The sequence below is a fragment of the Lutjanus erythropterus genome, chromosome 14, assembly GCF_056507025.1.
Source record: "Lutjanus erythropterus isolate fLutEry1 chromosome 14, fLutEry1.hap2, whole genome shotgun sequence".
NCBI lineage: Eukaryota > Metazoa > Chordata > Actinopteri > Lutjaniformes > Lutjanidae > Lutjanus > Lutjanus erythropterus.
Window position 1 is genome coordinate 23,679,880 of NC_139330.1, and position 17,816 is coordinate 23,697,695.

At 40.1% G+C, this 17,816-nt stretch overlaps 1 protein-coding gene across 2 annotated transcripts in view; it reads left to right on the forward strand.

The window, feature by feature from the left end:
* akt3a (AKT serine/threonine kinase 3a) overlaps positions 1-17,816 on the forward strand; it is a 72,391-nt gene that overhangs the window by 22,952 nt on the left and 31,623 nt on the right. For both annotated transcript variants that reach the window (XM_084735932.1, XM_084735931.1), the window contains exon 3: positions 14,539-14,664. In XM_084735932.1, coding sequence (XP_084592058.1) covers positions 14,539-14,664 — 126 coding nt within the window. The remainder of the gene's footprint in view (positions 1-14,538; positions 14,665-17,816) is intronic.

Consider the following 17,816-nt stretch of genomic DNA (forward strand, 5'->3'; position numbering starts at 1 on the left):
TAACCATGTGTTACACCTCTAACAAACCTTATGTTCAGAATCACTCAACACACAGAGGTGTCACCTGTCCACACTAACAAAAGTTAGTGGAGTAAATGATGCAGAGTTTGAGTTAGGGTTAGAATACAAACAGGCATAGAGTGAATCCACCCTTTTTTTTTAGTCACTCACTGAAAATTGTGGTTAGTTAAAGTCACATTTCATTTAATCAGCGGAAGTCAGTTTTAAGTTTAGTCATGATTTTAGTCAGTGTTTTTTTTATTATAATTTGAGTTAGTATTTTAGTCATAGTTTTGCTGAGGGATGTTTCTCCTGGCTGTAAAAATACCAATGAGAAGTGAGCACACTTTGAATTGTGTTTAGTCATCTAGGCTCATATCATGTAAGCTCATATCATGTAAGCAATATTGATTGGTCATTATTGGTTTTCAGATGTGTCATTATTGGTTGTCAGATGAATCAGAAATAAATTTAAACTCTTTCATAACCAGTTAAAAACTCCCTGAATTAATTTTAAATATACACAGAATTAGTTAGTGTCTGTTCTTGAGTCATAAGAAATCATAAATGATACTTTAGAAGAAGTAGATGTTTACTCGGTAAGCTCAGCTCTGTTAAATTGTAACATTACGTTTAGTCCTAAAAGGTAATTAACATACATGTTATTGAATCAATCAAATTACATAACTTTTCAGATTGGTTGTTTTTTCTGCATATTTTTAATCCACAAAGTTCTCTATCCTAATTGGGAATGATACACCCAGTCTTTCTATCAGTTTGAATACTGTATATGAAAAAGGGTCCACAGGTCGTCTCTCCTCTGTCCTTTCATTTTCTTTCTTTTCATCCTACCTGACCAGGCCGCTGGTGAAGATGAGGCAATTTTTGATCAAGCAAGTTTTATTAGTACTTTTACATTGCTGATTACTGTGATCTAACTTATGTTGTCTGCTTGGACAGAGCCAACTATTTTGTCTCATAATTAACAGATTAACAGATTTTGTCACAATTTTTGTTGTCAATATTTTTTTCATTTATGACACACTTTAGTCATAAAATAGAAGGACGTGATGAATACTATATAAGATTTTTTTGACTAAATTAACCCTGCGCTTTGGCAGGTGGACAGACAGACAGGTAGCCAGGACAGAGGGGAGAGCAGCAGTTAGTGAGGTGGAGAGCACTTACTATCAGCCCTTCAGTGGTACACATGAATGGAACCTTTAGAATGAAGCACGGCTGGGCTGGTGTGTGTGAGTGTGTGAGTGTGAGTGGGGGGATTTGGGGCGGAGGTAGCACTTGACAGTAGTTGGGGTATAGTACTTGATTGTTTACTCTTGCCTGCTGGGCTGGGGCTATTGTGTTCTAGTGTGTGTGCATGTGTGTGTGTGTGTGTTTTTGTATTGACAGAGTACGCTGTGTGCGAGTGTGTGCATGTGTATAAGTTTACAGGCAGACAGGGGAGACATACAGCACAATGCTTCTCTGCTGCTTTAGGAAAGGAGGAGGGGGCTTCACAAAAGACCAGGGGGGTCTTATGTTGTCTACACACACACACAACCACACGCATGCACACGTAACGCCAGCTGCCGCCCATAGCCCCAGCCCAGCATTTCTGAATTAATAATACAGAGCCAACCACTCTGGAATAATAGTGACTCACACACACATAGACACACACACACACACACACACACACATACACATGCGTAAAGCTTTGCACCTGTTCACCACTGCTCAACTGGACAGGGCTGGGCTGGTTGAGGTCTCCCCCCAGACACACACACACACATGCACACACTCCTTGTTGCCTGTCTGTTGTGGGCAACAGTTAGACAGCTGTGTCTGTCTCCTGATCCTCCCCTTCTTGTTCTGATTGACAGCTATTCTCATTGACTGATTGGTCCAGCTGCCTTACTCTACTCCTGTGATTGGCTAGTTTAACATCCAATGAGATGAAGGAACAGAATAAGAATTTGAATATGAATGTCAGATTTAAATGGGGAACCTCAAAGAAACCCACTCCTCTGTGTGATTATGAATGCACAATATGATATGATAATATAAATGAAAAAAACAGTTTAATAACCGGTCTGGTTCCATTATTTTTAACGTCATTATTATGAAAGTCATGTATGTACATGTATGTAAACAGTGCCATTCTTACAAATCCAGAAACTGAAAAAAGGTGACGGTTAGTATTTTTTAGTCAAACAAAAATTACATAAATTGTTTTGCTTTAAAGGTCTGTATAAGTAAAATAAATGGTCTTGGTTGAAAGTGATTGAACAGGTCCTACTGTTTTAGAGATGATGATGTGTTGTGGATTTTAATGGAATTTAAGCTAATAGTTATATTTAGAAAATGATATACAGTGTTTTGGAAATAAACTGTATTTAGTGTGAACTTCAATTATGTAAAATAAATGAAAAAAATCAATTATGCCAACACACAATGCCATCCAAAGGAGAGAACAGAGAGAGGCTATATACCAGCAATCAGCGCAATTTGATTAGCCTGCTCATTGGCTGTGTGTGCCTTTCCTAATCGCATTGGATCCACTGCATTCTGAAAACAAGCAGCATGGCATTTCTAATGTTATTGGGTGTTTGAATGCAGGGGCTTTTTGTACTGGTGAGCTTGGATTGTATTTTTACCTTCTTGACATGCTAGAAGACATCCAGACAGATCAGTATTTGTTTTGTCAATGGCATGTTATGCCTTGGTAGTTGTGTGTTTCTGTGTGTGTGTGTGTGTCTGTGTTTCTGTGTTTCTGTGTGTGTGGGGGTGGGTGGGTGGGTGAATGTGTGTGGATGTAGGGGAAACAGACCATCTAACTGTGCTGTGTTTAATATTCTTCATATGGTCTAGACATAAACTGAGTTTTACTTGTCCAGATAATAAAAATAATAATATTATATATGCCTCCTACTGTATGGCGACAGTATGTGTTTAATGTCTTGAACTCTAGCATATCACATCTATGTGTACATGTATTTGTGTGAGAGAGAGAAATCTAGTCTCCTTCCTTTTTTTACTTTAGCATGAAGAACAGGACTTTCACTTCCTTTGTTAGATTTTTTTTCCTTTAGTTTCATTTCATGCAAAAACAGCCCTTCTCTTAGTCTATAACAAACAAACTTTGAATGAAGATTAAGAGTTCCAATACCATTTCTCCCTCCCGATACAGATTCTAACAGCTGAACTGTGCATATTCGTGCCAATCCAACACCAGTGTGTTAAGAAAAAAACAGCTAACAGCTATACACTATTAACCCTGTATGGATGTGATATGAGTCCTCATTTTTGTATGGCCTGGGTCACTTTAAAGTCTTCATAAAACATGAACAAACACGAATGGCACAGAACATAACTTCACCATCCTGTGAAAAAAATGGAATGTGGGACACTGCTGGGAAGTAGCAGGGTACCGTTTTTGGGCTGATAAATTATGTGGTATTGGATTGGTGCATAGTCATGCATACTCCCTGATGCCTGCATTGTAGGTAGTATGTGAGGCATTTTCCAATACTGGACTTACTTAGAATGTTGATATAATACAAACCGATCTGTATGGCAAGTCTGTGGAATCGTTACTGTGGTAGATGGACGAGTAGAAATAGGTTGTTATTTTGGAAGGCACCCCTCTGTAATGCGATAGAAGAAGAATTCTTACTGCACTGTACAGGAGGTCAGTGGGCCCAGGTGTGTCTCCTGTCATTAATGGTCCTGCTTCACAGGACAGGCTTCTGCAAACAGAGGAGCACAGAGCAGGAAACCAGAAAGCAGGGCAGAGGGGCCATCACACAACCTTCTGGATTACATCATTAAGGAGGAAAACTTTAGTTGTAGACATTTTCTAAACTTCAACAGCCTCCTTTGGTATTTTATTCTTTGGTGTTCTGTGTCTATTCTTATTCTGAATACAAAGATAACATTGTATTTGGTATTGAAACAGGGCCTCAATGTGTATGAATTTAGTTGTGAAAAGTGACAGCACACCTGTAGAGATGTTTTGCTTTCTGTCATTTCCTTTTTCCAATTGACTCATAATTTTAGAGCAAAACCTATACATATTAGTATCAAACAACAAATACTAAATGCCTACAAAGTAAAGAAGTGGTAGTAATAATAGTCATAGAGGTCATCTCTGGCCAATTGTGTCTCTTAGGCATAATAATTTATGTGGTTTTGGAGAACCTACCATCCAATATCAGTACTTATGTCTATGTTCAGTACTTTCTGGTCCGTTTATACTCTACAACTCTATAACTACAGTATGTAACATTTCTGCATTAAAATGTATAAAAATGCTAGACTTGTGTTTATGTTTGAGCTGTGTACTTACATTAATGTTTACAATAGGTGTCAAACCCAGACAAATATGTAATTTATTCAAGGTAATGGTGCGTTTCCTACAAGCTGCTAATTGCTCTAACTTCTGGGAAAACATAGGATACACCAGTAATGTCAGAGTAAGGAAGGAAGTTGACAAAGGTGACTAAAGGTAACATGTACTTTAATACATTACCTCATCCATGAACATGATTTCTGCCTGAGTCATGTCAGACAGATTTTCATCTGCAGTGGTGGTTGTTAAACCAACTCCCATGATCCTACACAACTTCACGATGTTATCAAACTATGTCTTTGCATTTTAATGTGAGAGAGACCCTAGCGGTAGGACTTACATATTGCAAATTTAAAAATAGCTGACTGTGTGCCAACATTCTTGATAGATTATTGTACTGACATGTTATGCAGTGAAGGTTTTCTTCATATAATTGGCCATCTCTCCCTTTTCTTGGTCATGTCACAGGAACCATCAATTTGCTGACCTTTGACCCTGAATTTAAGGTTGAGAATAAGGTGAAGTTAATTGTATTTATGTGTGTAATAATATGCAGCATGTAAAGAGATAGATAAAGTAGTTACAGTAATGGATTAAGACAGTAAGCTTGGAGCGGCTGTAGCTAAGTGACCTTCACCCACCAACTGTGTATGTGTGTGGGTCTGTACATATGAGTGTGTGTGGGTGGGGGGTGGTGAAGTGTGTGTGTGTGTGTGTGTGTGTGTGTGTGTGTGTGTGTGTGTGTGTGTGTGTGTGTGTGTGTGTGTGTGTGTTGGGGTGGGGGTAGCTGGGTAGCCACAGCCTCAGCCTCCTGTCTGGCACAGGTGGTGTTGAGCAGCAGCCCTCCAGCTAAGATGCTAATATGCTAACACTGCACTAATCCTAGGGTGCTTTAGGAAGCAATGGACCCTGCCTCCTCCCCAACAACACACACATGAACAAACATTTATATATGAACACACACATACAGATTTAAGATGACCAAATGACTGTATGCTTAAACACACACACTTACACACGTTGCCAACATCTTATACATATACATATATATATATACTGTATATAGCCTATATATATACACCATACATATATACATACACCAGGGTTGTGAGGGGGATTAAGATGTGAGGCATCTTGGCTGCTGTGTGTCTGTCAGTCACTCTCCAGCTCTGTCAGCATCACAGCGGTGGCCACCATGCTCCAGGGAGCCACCACCATCTACTGGACTGTAGTGGTACTGCAGGAGAGGAGAACAGTGAAGGAAAACAGACTAAGAGACTATACTGATATAGGAAAGGGGAATTTAAAGGAGTAAAGAGGGGTAATTCTCAGTGTTCTGTATTTGCAGTATGTGAAACTGTAATATATTGCCAGTGTGTGGGTATGCATGTTTGTGCCTTTTTCTGTACTTGCTGGGGGAGTAGAGGGGAACCAGGGCAGCCTGGGTTGGTGTGTGTGTGTGTGTGTGTGTGTGTGTGTGTGTGTGTGTGTGTGTGTGTGTGTGTGTCAGTATGTGCATCCAGCACAGCCTACCAGGAGGATCTGGCTGTGTGCAGCTGGCTGGATGAAATCTCCTAGTGGCCCCCAAGGGATGGCCACACTCCCATGGGTTTCCACTCAATCTGGCCGCCCTGTGGCTGCCCTGCCCTGTCCCAGCTCTCTGTCACTGTCAAAGCCTTAACCGCATACACAGAGGTCTTCTCTCTCTCTCAGCTTTTCTCTGTGTCTCTCTTGTTCAGTCTTTTCCTTCTTCCTTTACTCTAGCATGCTATTCATGTCTAGGCTGCTGTAGCCTCCATGTAGTCTCATTCCACAGACTGAGCCACAGGCTTGTACAATTACTCCAGCACTAAACCTTTAAACCCAGCCACAGCCCAGGCTTCAAACTGAATTTGATTCTTTGATACTTCAAAACTTTTTTCCCCCACTCATTCTAGTCTTCTATGATCATTACACAGGTGGAAAAATGCCTTCTGAACTCTTACAGGTAGAACACAGCACCAGTCAGTGATAGTCGCTGTATTTAAAGCACTCCTGTACACACACAAACACCAGCCCAGTCCCAATGTGGTAATGAGACTAATGCACTGTAAGTGGATTGGCTTTGAAGAGCCTGGATTCGCCTTAAGATGTCTGAGCAGGCTGGAGTTAGAACTGCTGTGGTCTGGGTCACAGACACACACACGCACAATGAAAAAGACAGTACAGATTGTGCAAATAGTATTTATGTTAAAATGTATTAATATTTTTCTCTCAACGCTGTTTTGGACCAGTAAGAGTCCTGCACAGTGCTACAACATGCGTTCTTCTCTTATAGAGCTCATGGACAGACTCTGACAGATGTCTCCCTCAAGCGTCTTACTGCACAATTCCCCACTTTCTTAACCCCTTGTGTCCTCTTTGCTCCATACAGTCACCTCAACCTTTCCCTCACTTGTAACCCATTAGTTACTTGCCTGATGTTAAGCTAATCTCTTTTCCTCCTCCTCCTCCCCATGCATTACTGCTTTTACTCAAGCATCAGCAGGTAATCCTCACATACTGTACACAAACACATGAAACCCCTCCCCACACTGTTGTGTCTGGAGGTGTGTTTTGACCTTCGTCTATAAGGAGATCAGCAGCCAGCCAACCATTTCAGCTAAAGCCTACCCAACAGTTTGAATGTGTTCTGCTATTATTTTGATGGTGCAAATTCCATAATACTAAACTGTGCCTTAATAATTTACATTTATTTGAACTTTTCCTACAAGAAATCTTCATTTCAGATGACATTTGTAGCCCATTTACTTTAATTGAACTGCACAGTCCAGGCCTATATGACAAAGTTGAGACACTCTTGTACTAGTGTTTTCATGATACTGGAATTTCTAACTTTGATACAATACTTTGTAAAATATTGATATTTGTTCTGAAAACTTAATATGACATTAAGGGCACAACTTTTGTATTTATTTCTTTATTTATTTTTTAATTAAAAGATATTTTATATTTTAAAATATATAACAATGCTATAATATGGTAGAAAGAGACCTAACATTTTTAGAAACTTTTTTGTTCGTGTTTGATCGGGCCTTTTAATGTAAATACATTGTACCTAATTAGCTAATCTTAGAAATTGAGTCAAGTTAATAGTGTCAACTTACTGTCAGAGAGAAAAGAGAGCAAGAAAGTGCAGCTGGCATCGATACAGTGGTAAATGAATATTGAAACCATTTCAAATATTCAGAATTGATATGTATGAATAATCAAAATTAGTGACACTATTTTTTAGGAGTGTCAATATTTCAGTATTAAATTTAAAATTATTTATTAATATTTTCAATTTCAATGATTGAAATACAATATGTAGACTTTTTTTTTAAAGAAAAAATGAAAATTTAAATGCCAGTTGTCAGGGCACAAAACCAAAGATCTGTTAATCTTTACAAATCAGAATGATATAGTCTTAACTATATAACTATATTAACTATACTACTATTTTGTACTTTAAGGCTATAACATAATAGGGTGAAAATGACAATGTCAAATAATCTGTCAATAGTCTGGCCTATAAAATGTCAGAGTTAAGAATCCCTTGTATAAGTTCTTCATATAGCTTTTGTTGGTGTGACCTATAGCCCCAAAGTCAAAGATATTCATTTTAAAATTATATAAAATAGAAAAAAACTGAAACATGATGCATTCTGGAAGCTACAACTTGCAAGTTCTTGCCATTTTCGCTCTTTGAATTTAAATTATTAATCTCTCACCAAAACTGTTTGATTTGCTTTCTTTTGATTTATTCATTGAATTGTTGCTGAGCTACAACATAATGTAGTTTAGTCAGTTAACCATTCAGCACTTCCAATAGTTTTGTGAAAAAGTCCTCTTTTAGGTAAGCTAAATAGTGTTATCTTTTCCTTCGGTCAGTCAACTTATCCGCCCGGTTTACCACCTAGCCAGCTTCTCAATTGCTCGGTCACTAAACTTGTTATTTCTGTCCCATTTCAGCCAAACACTACTGCTCTGAGCACTGAATGTGTGTGTGTGGATGTATGTGAGAGTGTATGTGTGTCGGTTGTCATGAGGCCAGACAACGCATTCCTCTCCCTGCCGGTGAGCTGCTGTGTATGTGCTGGAACGTGGCAGAACCTCCCCTCCACCCTCTCCATCCGCCTCCCCCCTACCTCTATACACCACCACCCGCCACCCCTCCAGCTCCCAGAGTGCCAGTCACACAGCCCCGTCTCTGCGCCATCTGCATATCAGCTCCAGCCTCGGCCAAAGCATTAAATTAAATCCCTGTTTGGGTTGATTAACAAATGGCTGGTGAGCTCACATAGTTATGGAGTTATTTATTTAATTGTCATCAAGGTTTTTCCTGCTTTTCGTCTGTCTCGGTCTCTGCTGAAACATGGCAATACGGCAACGCAGAATAGCAGAGGTGTGCTGGTGTCTTGAAGGAGTGAGTTTGAGACAGAAAGATGGAGAGAGACTGTGAAGTTTGTGTGTCTCATTTCTGTTTTGCTGGCTGAATTTCAGCCTTACCATTTGTACCTGTCTCCTATTTTTCCTCTCTGCATTCCTCTCCCTCAATTTATCTCCTTTCCCCCTCTGTCCTGAAATGAATAGTTAATCAGTCCGCTAATTGAGTGACAGTTACTCAGTGCGTTGTTGTAATTGTCCAATCAGAAAGCTTGGAACGGACACAGTCACAGCTGATTCATCTCTGCCTCTTACTTCTAAATCCACAAGCTGCAACTGGAGGATGTGCCAACAAGATTCATTTCTCGTAGACATTCTAAAAAAACTTTTAAAAAGTTTAGTTTTTCATCTGTAGTTTGGGGCTCATAACAAAAAAGCTCTTGGACTGGCTGCCCAAGGTCTTGAAGGGTAGAGATTACTGTGACCGTACGACTGTCTTAATGATTATGTTTTAGTGTACTTTAATTAAGCATACTGTCTTAAGCTTAGCGTAGGTCCCTAAAGGAATAGGGCAGTGCGTAATGTGTGTGAGTCATGTAGGTACATGAAGGTGAGTAGTAGACTGTCAATCTGGCAGTAAATTTTCAATACAGGTTACAATGTGACAGCTAATAAACACTGCAGCTTTTAAAAACCATCAAAAGTCTGGTTTGTTATTTCCTAACTACTGAAAAAGTAATGGAGTTAGCCTTATAAGTATGCTGAGCAGAAAAGCCTAATGTTAAGCTAATGCTAATGTTAACGTTGTACCTTTACAACATTGACTCCGGTGAGATTGTGTCCCTTTCAGAAGCTTTGAACTGTAGTCACTTTGTAGAGACTTAATAAAATAAATCCATCATGTTAAATCCAACATTGAATATGTTGTGCAGTTATTTATTCATTTTTCCATGTTGAAAACAGTTGCTGTTAGCATGTTGTTAGACACCCAGACAATCCCAAGATGCTAATACCTATCAGAGGCTGTGTTCCTGACTTGTGTGTGACATCGCTGATCTGTAGCTGTATTGATAGATCAGTGCATGGATTTCAAATGCATTGTAAGATTGACCCTTTAACCCCATAGTAGGCATCACATGGCTGTGGTATTGTACTCATATGGCTATAGCCACAGCCCTATTAAAGACTTTGGCAAAGTTTGTCACCTTCACTCATTTTGTTTTTGTTCTCAACAGTGCCTTCATAAGTCAAACACTTGATTAAGGCAAGGTATGGTCAGTGTGGTTCTTTGTAGCTTCTATTTATCTCTTTATTTTAGGTGTTTGCATCGCTTCAGTCACGTTATTTAATATTTCTTAGAAAGAGTATACATCCAATTAAGACATGAAATTAGATGGAAGAGAGCACTTTAGAACTGCTGCATGAGTCCATATTTTGTCTGTTTTGAACAAACTTAGCGCAGAATTTATTACACTTCAAAATGGTTTATCTTATCCTCATAAATATCCTCTGTTCCTTAGATGTTTCAGATCACCCACGTTGTCCTGTATTACTGATATCCTGTCGTTCTAACAAGAAACAAGAGACTCCTGTTGTCTTAAGCACTGTATAGTGTAGTATTTACTAATTGGCCTTAAGGGAAAAGTAAAGTTGTGCAGAAAACTAAATGAAACTGAAGTGAGGAGTCCGAGAGAGATGGTGTGGGAAGGAGACCGGCTGTTCTGTTTTCTCCAGCAGTCCAAACTAGAGACATGTGGCTCCCCAGACAAGCTGTCCAGAGTGGGAGAGCTCGCTGGACTCATTACAGGCAGGGCCAAGACGGGATAGCTTGACAGAACACCATTGGATCATTCGGAGAATTGGAACAGTCGAAACTGAATTGTGTTAGTTTGTGTGTGCGTGTGTGAGCGTGCGCATGCCTGTGTTTGTTTGGAACGGCATGTGTGGACAACTGTCCATCTCCTCTCTCCGTCTGTGCCACCCCTGGCTGCCCCCTCCCCCGCCCCCCAGTGGACGTGTACACATGCACGCATGCACTCACACACACACACACACACACACACACACACACACACACACACACACACACACACACACATACACACACACATACACGCTGTCTAGGCCCGGCCAGAAGGATTGCTTAAATGTTTTCAGTTGTACTGGACAGCTGAGCGATGAAGTGGCCAGCCACAGGCTTCCATTGGTTGGACACTTCATCTAGAAACTGACTCAGAGAAATGACTGGACTTGGACCAGCAAACCAGTCATCACTGCCAGTTTATAATAGTTTTATCAGTTTAACTTTCTGTTTATCCTCATCCATTTTTTCAGTCAATACATCTCTTTCTCCTCCACTTTGAAGTCAACCAGAGTTTTTCTTTTCAAGATGATCACTTTTTTCCATCATTATGTTTTATTATGTAAAACAACAGGAGGGAAACACAAGAGCAGAAACACCTGTGCAATACTTTACAGTGACACTCGCCAACACCTTTGATAAGATTTTGTTAATACCAATGCAATTGTTGATTCTGCTTATCACTCTGATTCTTTATTGATTCACTTACTGATTTCTTGTGTGGAAAAAAAGCTGTGGTTTTCACTGTCAACACAACTGTTTTGTTATCCCTCAGTCTGAACATATTGGAGTATATAAATTGCATGCATGTGACTCATCATCAGAAATGGATGACATGAGTTATTTGTGCAGTATTAATTTTTGTTGGGTTTTCTAAGTAGTTTTGGTGGTGTTTTCATGCTTACTTGAAATTATAATTATAGACATTACATTGCAAAAACTATCACTTTTGTCATCAGTCTTTTTGAAATGAAGCCATGCTGTGGACCGTTTCCTCCTCTCTGCCATGACTCCTTCCTGTTGCAAGTTTTGAGCAGCATAGACACACAAGTTTGTTGTCATTGTTTTGCAATATGCAACTGTCATAAAAACATGCAAGTAGGGTTGCACCAACAGGTGGGGATTTTTACGTGGGCAAGAAAATAAAAAGAAGTTGTTGCTGCTGGGGTGTAATTGATAAGATTTTGTTGATACCAATTCCATCCTGGATTCTGTTTATCATTCCAGTTCTTCACTGATTCCCTTATTAACTCCTGATCAATTTTCTGCATGGCACTAATGTTATTACAGCATATGATATTTACCCTCTTAACAGATGTGCTGCTCAGTTGGAAAGCAGTGGCACTCATGCGAGTTTCAAATACATGGCATTCCTAGAATGTAGCTAGCACCATTGTCATCAGTCTTCATGAAATGATCCCACACTTTGAACTTCTTCCTCACTGCCATGACTCCTTCTTGTTGCAAATCTCTAGCAATGGAGATGCATGAGTTTGACATCATGTCAGCATCGATAGAAAGAATTCATAAACTCAGAAGCATACAATTCTGATGGATTGGACATTTTAGAACCAGTTCTCAACTGGAACCGGTTCTCAATACCCATCCTTACCACCTCATACTATTCTCTTGAATATTTCTATATAGTTGAATCAAGGCCTTTCTGGCACAGTCTCTAGAATACTTCAACATATTTTTTTTTGGCTTTTATTATATTGTATTGATTTTGATGTTGTGTCCATAATCCTGTAATTTGGATTTAAGAAATGTGCATCTCCTTGCAGGTTTTCTAAATACAAGATCATGTGTTAATCAAACACACAAAAATACATAGAATCCTGTTGCGTTCCATCACATTAATTTACAGAGTACCAATCAAAGTATTTTACTGGTAGAACTTTAATTCTCACTCCAACAAAACCAAAATGCTGAACTGATAACATGCAATTACAGGTTTACCCCTAGTTTACAGTGTTGGTTTGGTCAGAAGTGATGAGATATTCTCTGTCCGCTCACTTGTAACCTTCTTCCCCTCCATCCTGTTTTTGCTTTGCATTCTTTTTGAATTTTTTCCTAAAGCCTTCCTCCATCCTGCCTCCCACCCCTCCCATTCAGCCCCTCTCACAGTAGCGAGTGATCCAAAGAAGATGCTTTGTTTCTGAAAGAACGGGAGAAGGAAATGGGAGAGGAGGGGAGAGTGGGTGGATTTGTGAAAAAGAGAAAAATAGAGTCTGAGACAGGAGAGGAGAGAGAGGTGTGATTTGGTAATCCTGATGACGCACTGGCACCCAACAGCATTTTGTAATCTGTGTCTATCTGTGTCTCTCTCTGTCCCTGTGTGGTGGTTCAAATCAGCCGCTACCCCCCCACCACATACTCGCATACACACAGACACACACACCTCCACCACCAGCACCACCCAGAGGTACCGGCAGGCCCCGCAGTCGCATGGTCCCTTCGGCGGAGCAGGTGTTTTTCTGCGACGTGTTAACGAGCGCGGCCTGCTGTCATTTCCGCTTTAAATGGATGTCACAAATAGAACACACACACACGCGCACACACACACGCACACACACACACACACACACACACACACACACACACACACACACACACACACACACACACACACACTGCTTATTCTCCTCTCCCAGCAAATTAGCCTAAGAAAGGTGATCAGAGCTTTGTGTGTGTGTCAGATATGAGTGTGTTTGTGTGCATGCATATGCACCTTTGTTTATTAGAATATCTTCACAAGGTGTGTAAGTGTATGTGTGTGTGTGTGCATGTCAAGGAACGGCTGGTTAATTAAAAGGGGTTGAGAAATAGGGAACATTTGTGTCCTTCTGTGGTTTTTATTTCTGTTGTTTGAAATGAGAAAGTGAAATGTTTACACAGCTCCTGGCTTTGGAAAGTGTTGAGATTGTCAGTTTCTTTCATCAGAATGTCTGTGTGTCTCGGTATTACTTCAGCCGTGTACTTTGTGCATATTATCCCTGTATTTGTACTCATTGTACTCGTCCAACTCTGTGTGAATCCACACGTGTGTACTTTAATCCATGTGTGTATCCATGCTGTTTCCAGTAAGTGTTATCCGCCTCTGTGGTGTGGAAATGTTTGACACTCATGTAATCCTGCAGCGGGTCATCTGATAAAGCTGTGGTGCCACCTTAGTGCCAGTCTGTGCCAGCCAGTTGGGTAATACTCTGCCACCAGCTGCTCAGCAGATGTTGTTATTTGTTGCTGTGGTCTAAGAAGGGTTATTTATTCTCTATCTTATCTCATGTCATCCCAGCTCATCTCATCTTATCTCATCCCTCTTCTCTTCTTCTTTCCTCTTACCTGGCAACCAGCGGTGTGTCTGCATGTGTGTGTTGAAATTGTGAGTTTATACATGTGTTTGTGTGTGCGCAGTATGCTTTGGTGTGTGTTTGGTAGAAGGGTCATCACCTCGACACCTGCCCGTGTATCAGCCAGATGATGTTGCTGGCATAGATAGTTTGGTTGTTGTGCTGGTAAACATGTTTTTGTCATTTTTTACATGATAATCCGATCTGAATCTGGCAAGCACTGTGGGAGTCATGGAGATTCTGTGTGTGTTTGTGTGTGTGTGTGTGTATATACAGCGTGCATATGTGTGTGATACTCTTTGGATAGATGAGAGTTGAGCAGACAGGCTCTGATCTGTCTAGGGAATAAAATCTGTATTTAAAATCATCACCATCATCGTTATTGCTGATAATACTTTCCATACATCATCATGATCTTCATAATTATGCTTACCACTGATTACACCAGTGCCTTCAGCATCATCATCAGTCCTGCCCTCATGAATTCAGCTGTTATTGTCCCAATTATCTGATTAAACATATTTGACTTATATTTCTCTTCCTCTCTTTGTGTCCGTCTTTTTCTACAGGTGAATACATAAAGAACTGGCGGCCGCGTTACTTTCTGCTGAAGACAGATGGCTCCTTTATCGGCTACAAAGAGAAACCTCAGGATGCAGACCTGCCCTATCCCTTAAATAACTTCTCTGTAGCAAGTATGTGACCTACCATACATATATTAAAATAGCCTCTTGGTCCTTCTGTACCTGTATCTTTACATTGTTTATACACAGAACAGCACTGTTTAGGGGGCAAAACACTCATTCCATACAGATTTTCATAGGGCTGCACAATTCATCAGATTATTCTTGATCATAATTTTGGCCTCCTGTAATTCACTAAACTTGATGCCTGTTGATATTAATGTTTATAATGTGTACTCTCCTCATATAAAACAAAACTGGCCAGCCAACCTGCTGTAGGAGCCTATGCAAAATGTCCTGGATGTTGCGGCTGCAGTCTAGAGTAGAAGAGTAATATACAACAGAGAGAAGGCAGGAAAAACGAAAAACAAATGTCTGGAGCAGAAGGAGAAGAGCTCGTCTCTCCAACAGATCATCATCCATTGTTTGGAAGTATTTCAGATTTAGGGCAAGCAATATTAAGCAACAACAAATCTTATGCAAAGAGTAAGAACTCAACTAACTTGTTCAACCACCTGAAAAACACGATAAACTGTTGCTGGCCTATTATATTCTTGCCTTTGCTGTTAAAACAGAGTAAAATTATGTAAACAGTAAGCTTTTTAATCCTACTTGGAATACAAAAAGACTAGTAGCCTAAGTACCTGCATTTGTTCCACATATACTGCACCCATGTGCTTTCATACCTAGCCGCAGGCTCATAATTACCAATCATGGTGATACTGTGACACCAGCTGCAATTAACCCCTGCAGGGAACATTTCAGTTCAGAGTAGAACCTCTGTAGGTGGTAGGGGGTGTAGTACACTTTAACAGGGAATTGAACTCGTGTCTTCCAGTTGAAAGACATGCAATAGCCAATAACCTCTAATTGATTATAATTTTATATCTCTTAAAGCAAATCACCTCTTTCATGTTAAGTGCCCTGAGATGTTGCTGAAATGTTCTTGTGGTTTCATCACACAGAGCCTCAGTGAAATGGTACAACAGTTATTGCATCAGTTTCACTCATGGCATGTCAAAGAATCTTGTCAGTCATCGGTCTTCACAGTGTTGCTATGCTTTACAGAATTCACTGAGGGCTTTAATTAACCATTTATCAGTATATCATCTGTCTACACCTGGTTAACAAGCTGCACAGAGTTGTTGACATGTGTAATTAACCCGCTAATGAGTTAACAAGATTAATTTTAATATCTCTCAGTCTCATTACCACCACCGTCATCTCCCATTGTTCATACACTAAATACAAATTGGCAGTTAAACTTTGTGTCTGTGTTTAGCTTTGGAATAAAAACCAAAACTAAAAATGAAAATAAAATCATTAACAAAATGGTTTTACTGTAAATATTATCAATAAAAGACTGGAATTAATGTGATGTTGTCACATAGTGTTAGTAACAGCTGCATTTAGCTGGAGGCAGCAGACTGTTTTGGGGTGAAAACAGTGAAATTACTATAATTAAGTTGAAAAGCACTAAAGGCATGGATGACCCTTTTTGAGTTTCCTTAATTTTAAAAGCAGGATTATCTAATTATTTAATTTTCTGGAAAAATGAAAACAAAATATACCCAGATTACTGGCAGATCACCCATGATTGTGCTGGATAAAGCACTTTACAGACTACCACACAGCATATGTCTCTTAATAAATAAATGGTTGAATGTCGTGTAGTTGTTTACTCTATTTCATGTTCATAGATTGCTGTCTACTTAATAGGTGCTAAGCTGGTGTTTCACCTCTTGGCATGAGGCCTGTGCAGATGCCACTGTATTCACTTGCATGTATTTGTAGTTAAAGTCTCCCTCAACAATATGTTTTTCTTTCTGCTCCTACAGTTGATTGTATGAGCTTTACAGTACAGTATGATGTGTGTGCAGAGTTTGACACAGAAGGCCATATTCATATCCATCTGCTGAAAGTGGAAAGTTTCTCTATGCTCATTGAAAATCTAATTGGAAGGGGTGGGCCTATGAGCACGATTTGTGAAGTCACAACTAGTTTAGAAGTCAGTCCTGGTGATGTAGAGACTTGAAGCCACCAGTGCACATACACTGAAAATAGTTTTTGCAGTGAAGTAGGAGATATCTTGTGTCAAGCAGGAAAACTAATAAACGAAATTTGCATATTCATGAACTAGAAAGAGTAGATGTCTTTTAAGGATTTGAATGTGGAAATTATACTTTTTCCAGAAAAAAACATATCAGACACACATTATTGTACCAAGCAGACTATTTGTATATAATACATATCTTGAGGGAATCTTCAACACTGTAGTACTGCATGCCCTCAGTTGTTGTTTTTAATTGATTGCATAATCAAAATGAATCTGAACAGGTTTAGTCAATGAAATCCTGTCAGGTTTCTTAGCTGAATGGCTGTTGAAGAGCGTTTTTTAAATATCTGCAGAACAGTGCAGCAAAGATTTGTGATAGTGGAGACGATAGGAGAATACAGGAGAATAGGTGCACAATGAAGGCGAAAACAGAAACCAAAATGATGACGAATGGTAGAGTCCCAGCTGATACCTCAGAGAAAACGATAAAGAATGGTCCATCGAAGGACGGAGGAGGAGGAAGAAAGATAGGAGTCCGGAAGGGAGGACAAGTATGGCGAATGAGCGATGGGAGTCGATCGAAGAGGGCAGAGGAAGAGAAAATTGGAGACGTGGGGAGGAGAGAGGAAGAAGAGAGGGGACAGAGATGGAAGGATGATTAAGGTGGAGAGCAACGGATGAGAGACGGAGAGAGGGATGGAAGGATTGGAGAGTGAGGCTTTTGTGGTAGAAATATGGGGGAGAGGAAGGAAAGATGAGGGAGGAGAGGAGTGTTGAACAGACAGGGAGGAGGAGACGAAGAAGGGATTGGAGAACGAACGAAAAAAGGGGAGAGGAAAAGAGTTTGTGAGGAGGACAAGCCAGGCCATACATCCGGCCCCGGCTGCTTGGCACAGTGCTGGCACTGCCACATCTGTTGCCCAAAGCTGGGAGGCCAGGTGGCGTACGTGCATGTGTGTACATGTGTGTGTGTACGTGTATGTGTATGTGTGTGTTTGTTTATTCGTGTGTTTATGTGTGTGTGTTTATGTGTATGTGAACAACAGAAGTGGTCAGATGGAACAGAGATGGTACAGGCCTGTTCCCTGCAGAGGGACTCATACATACA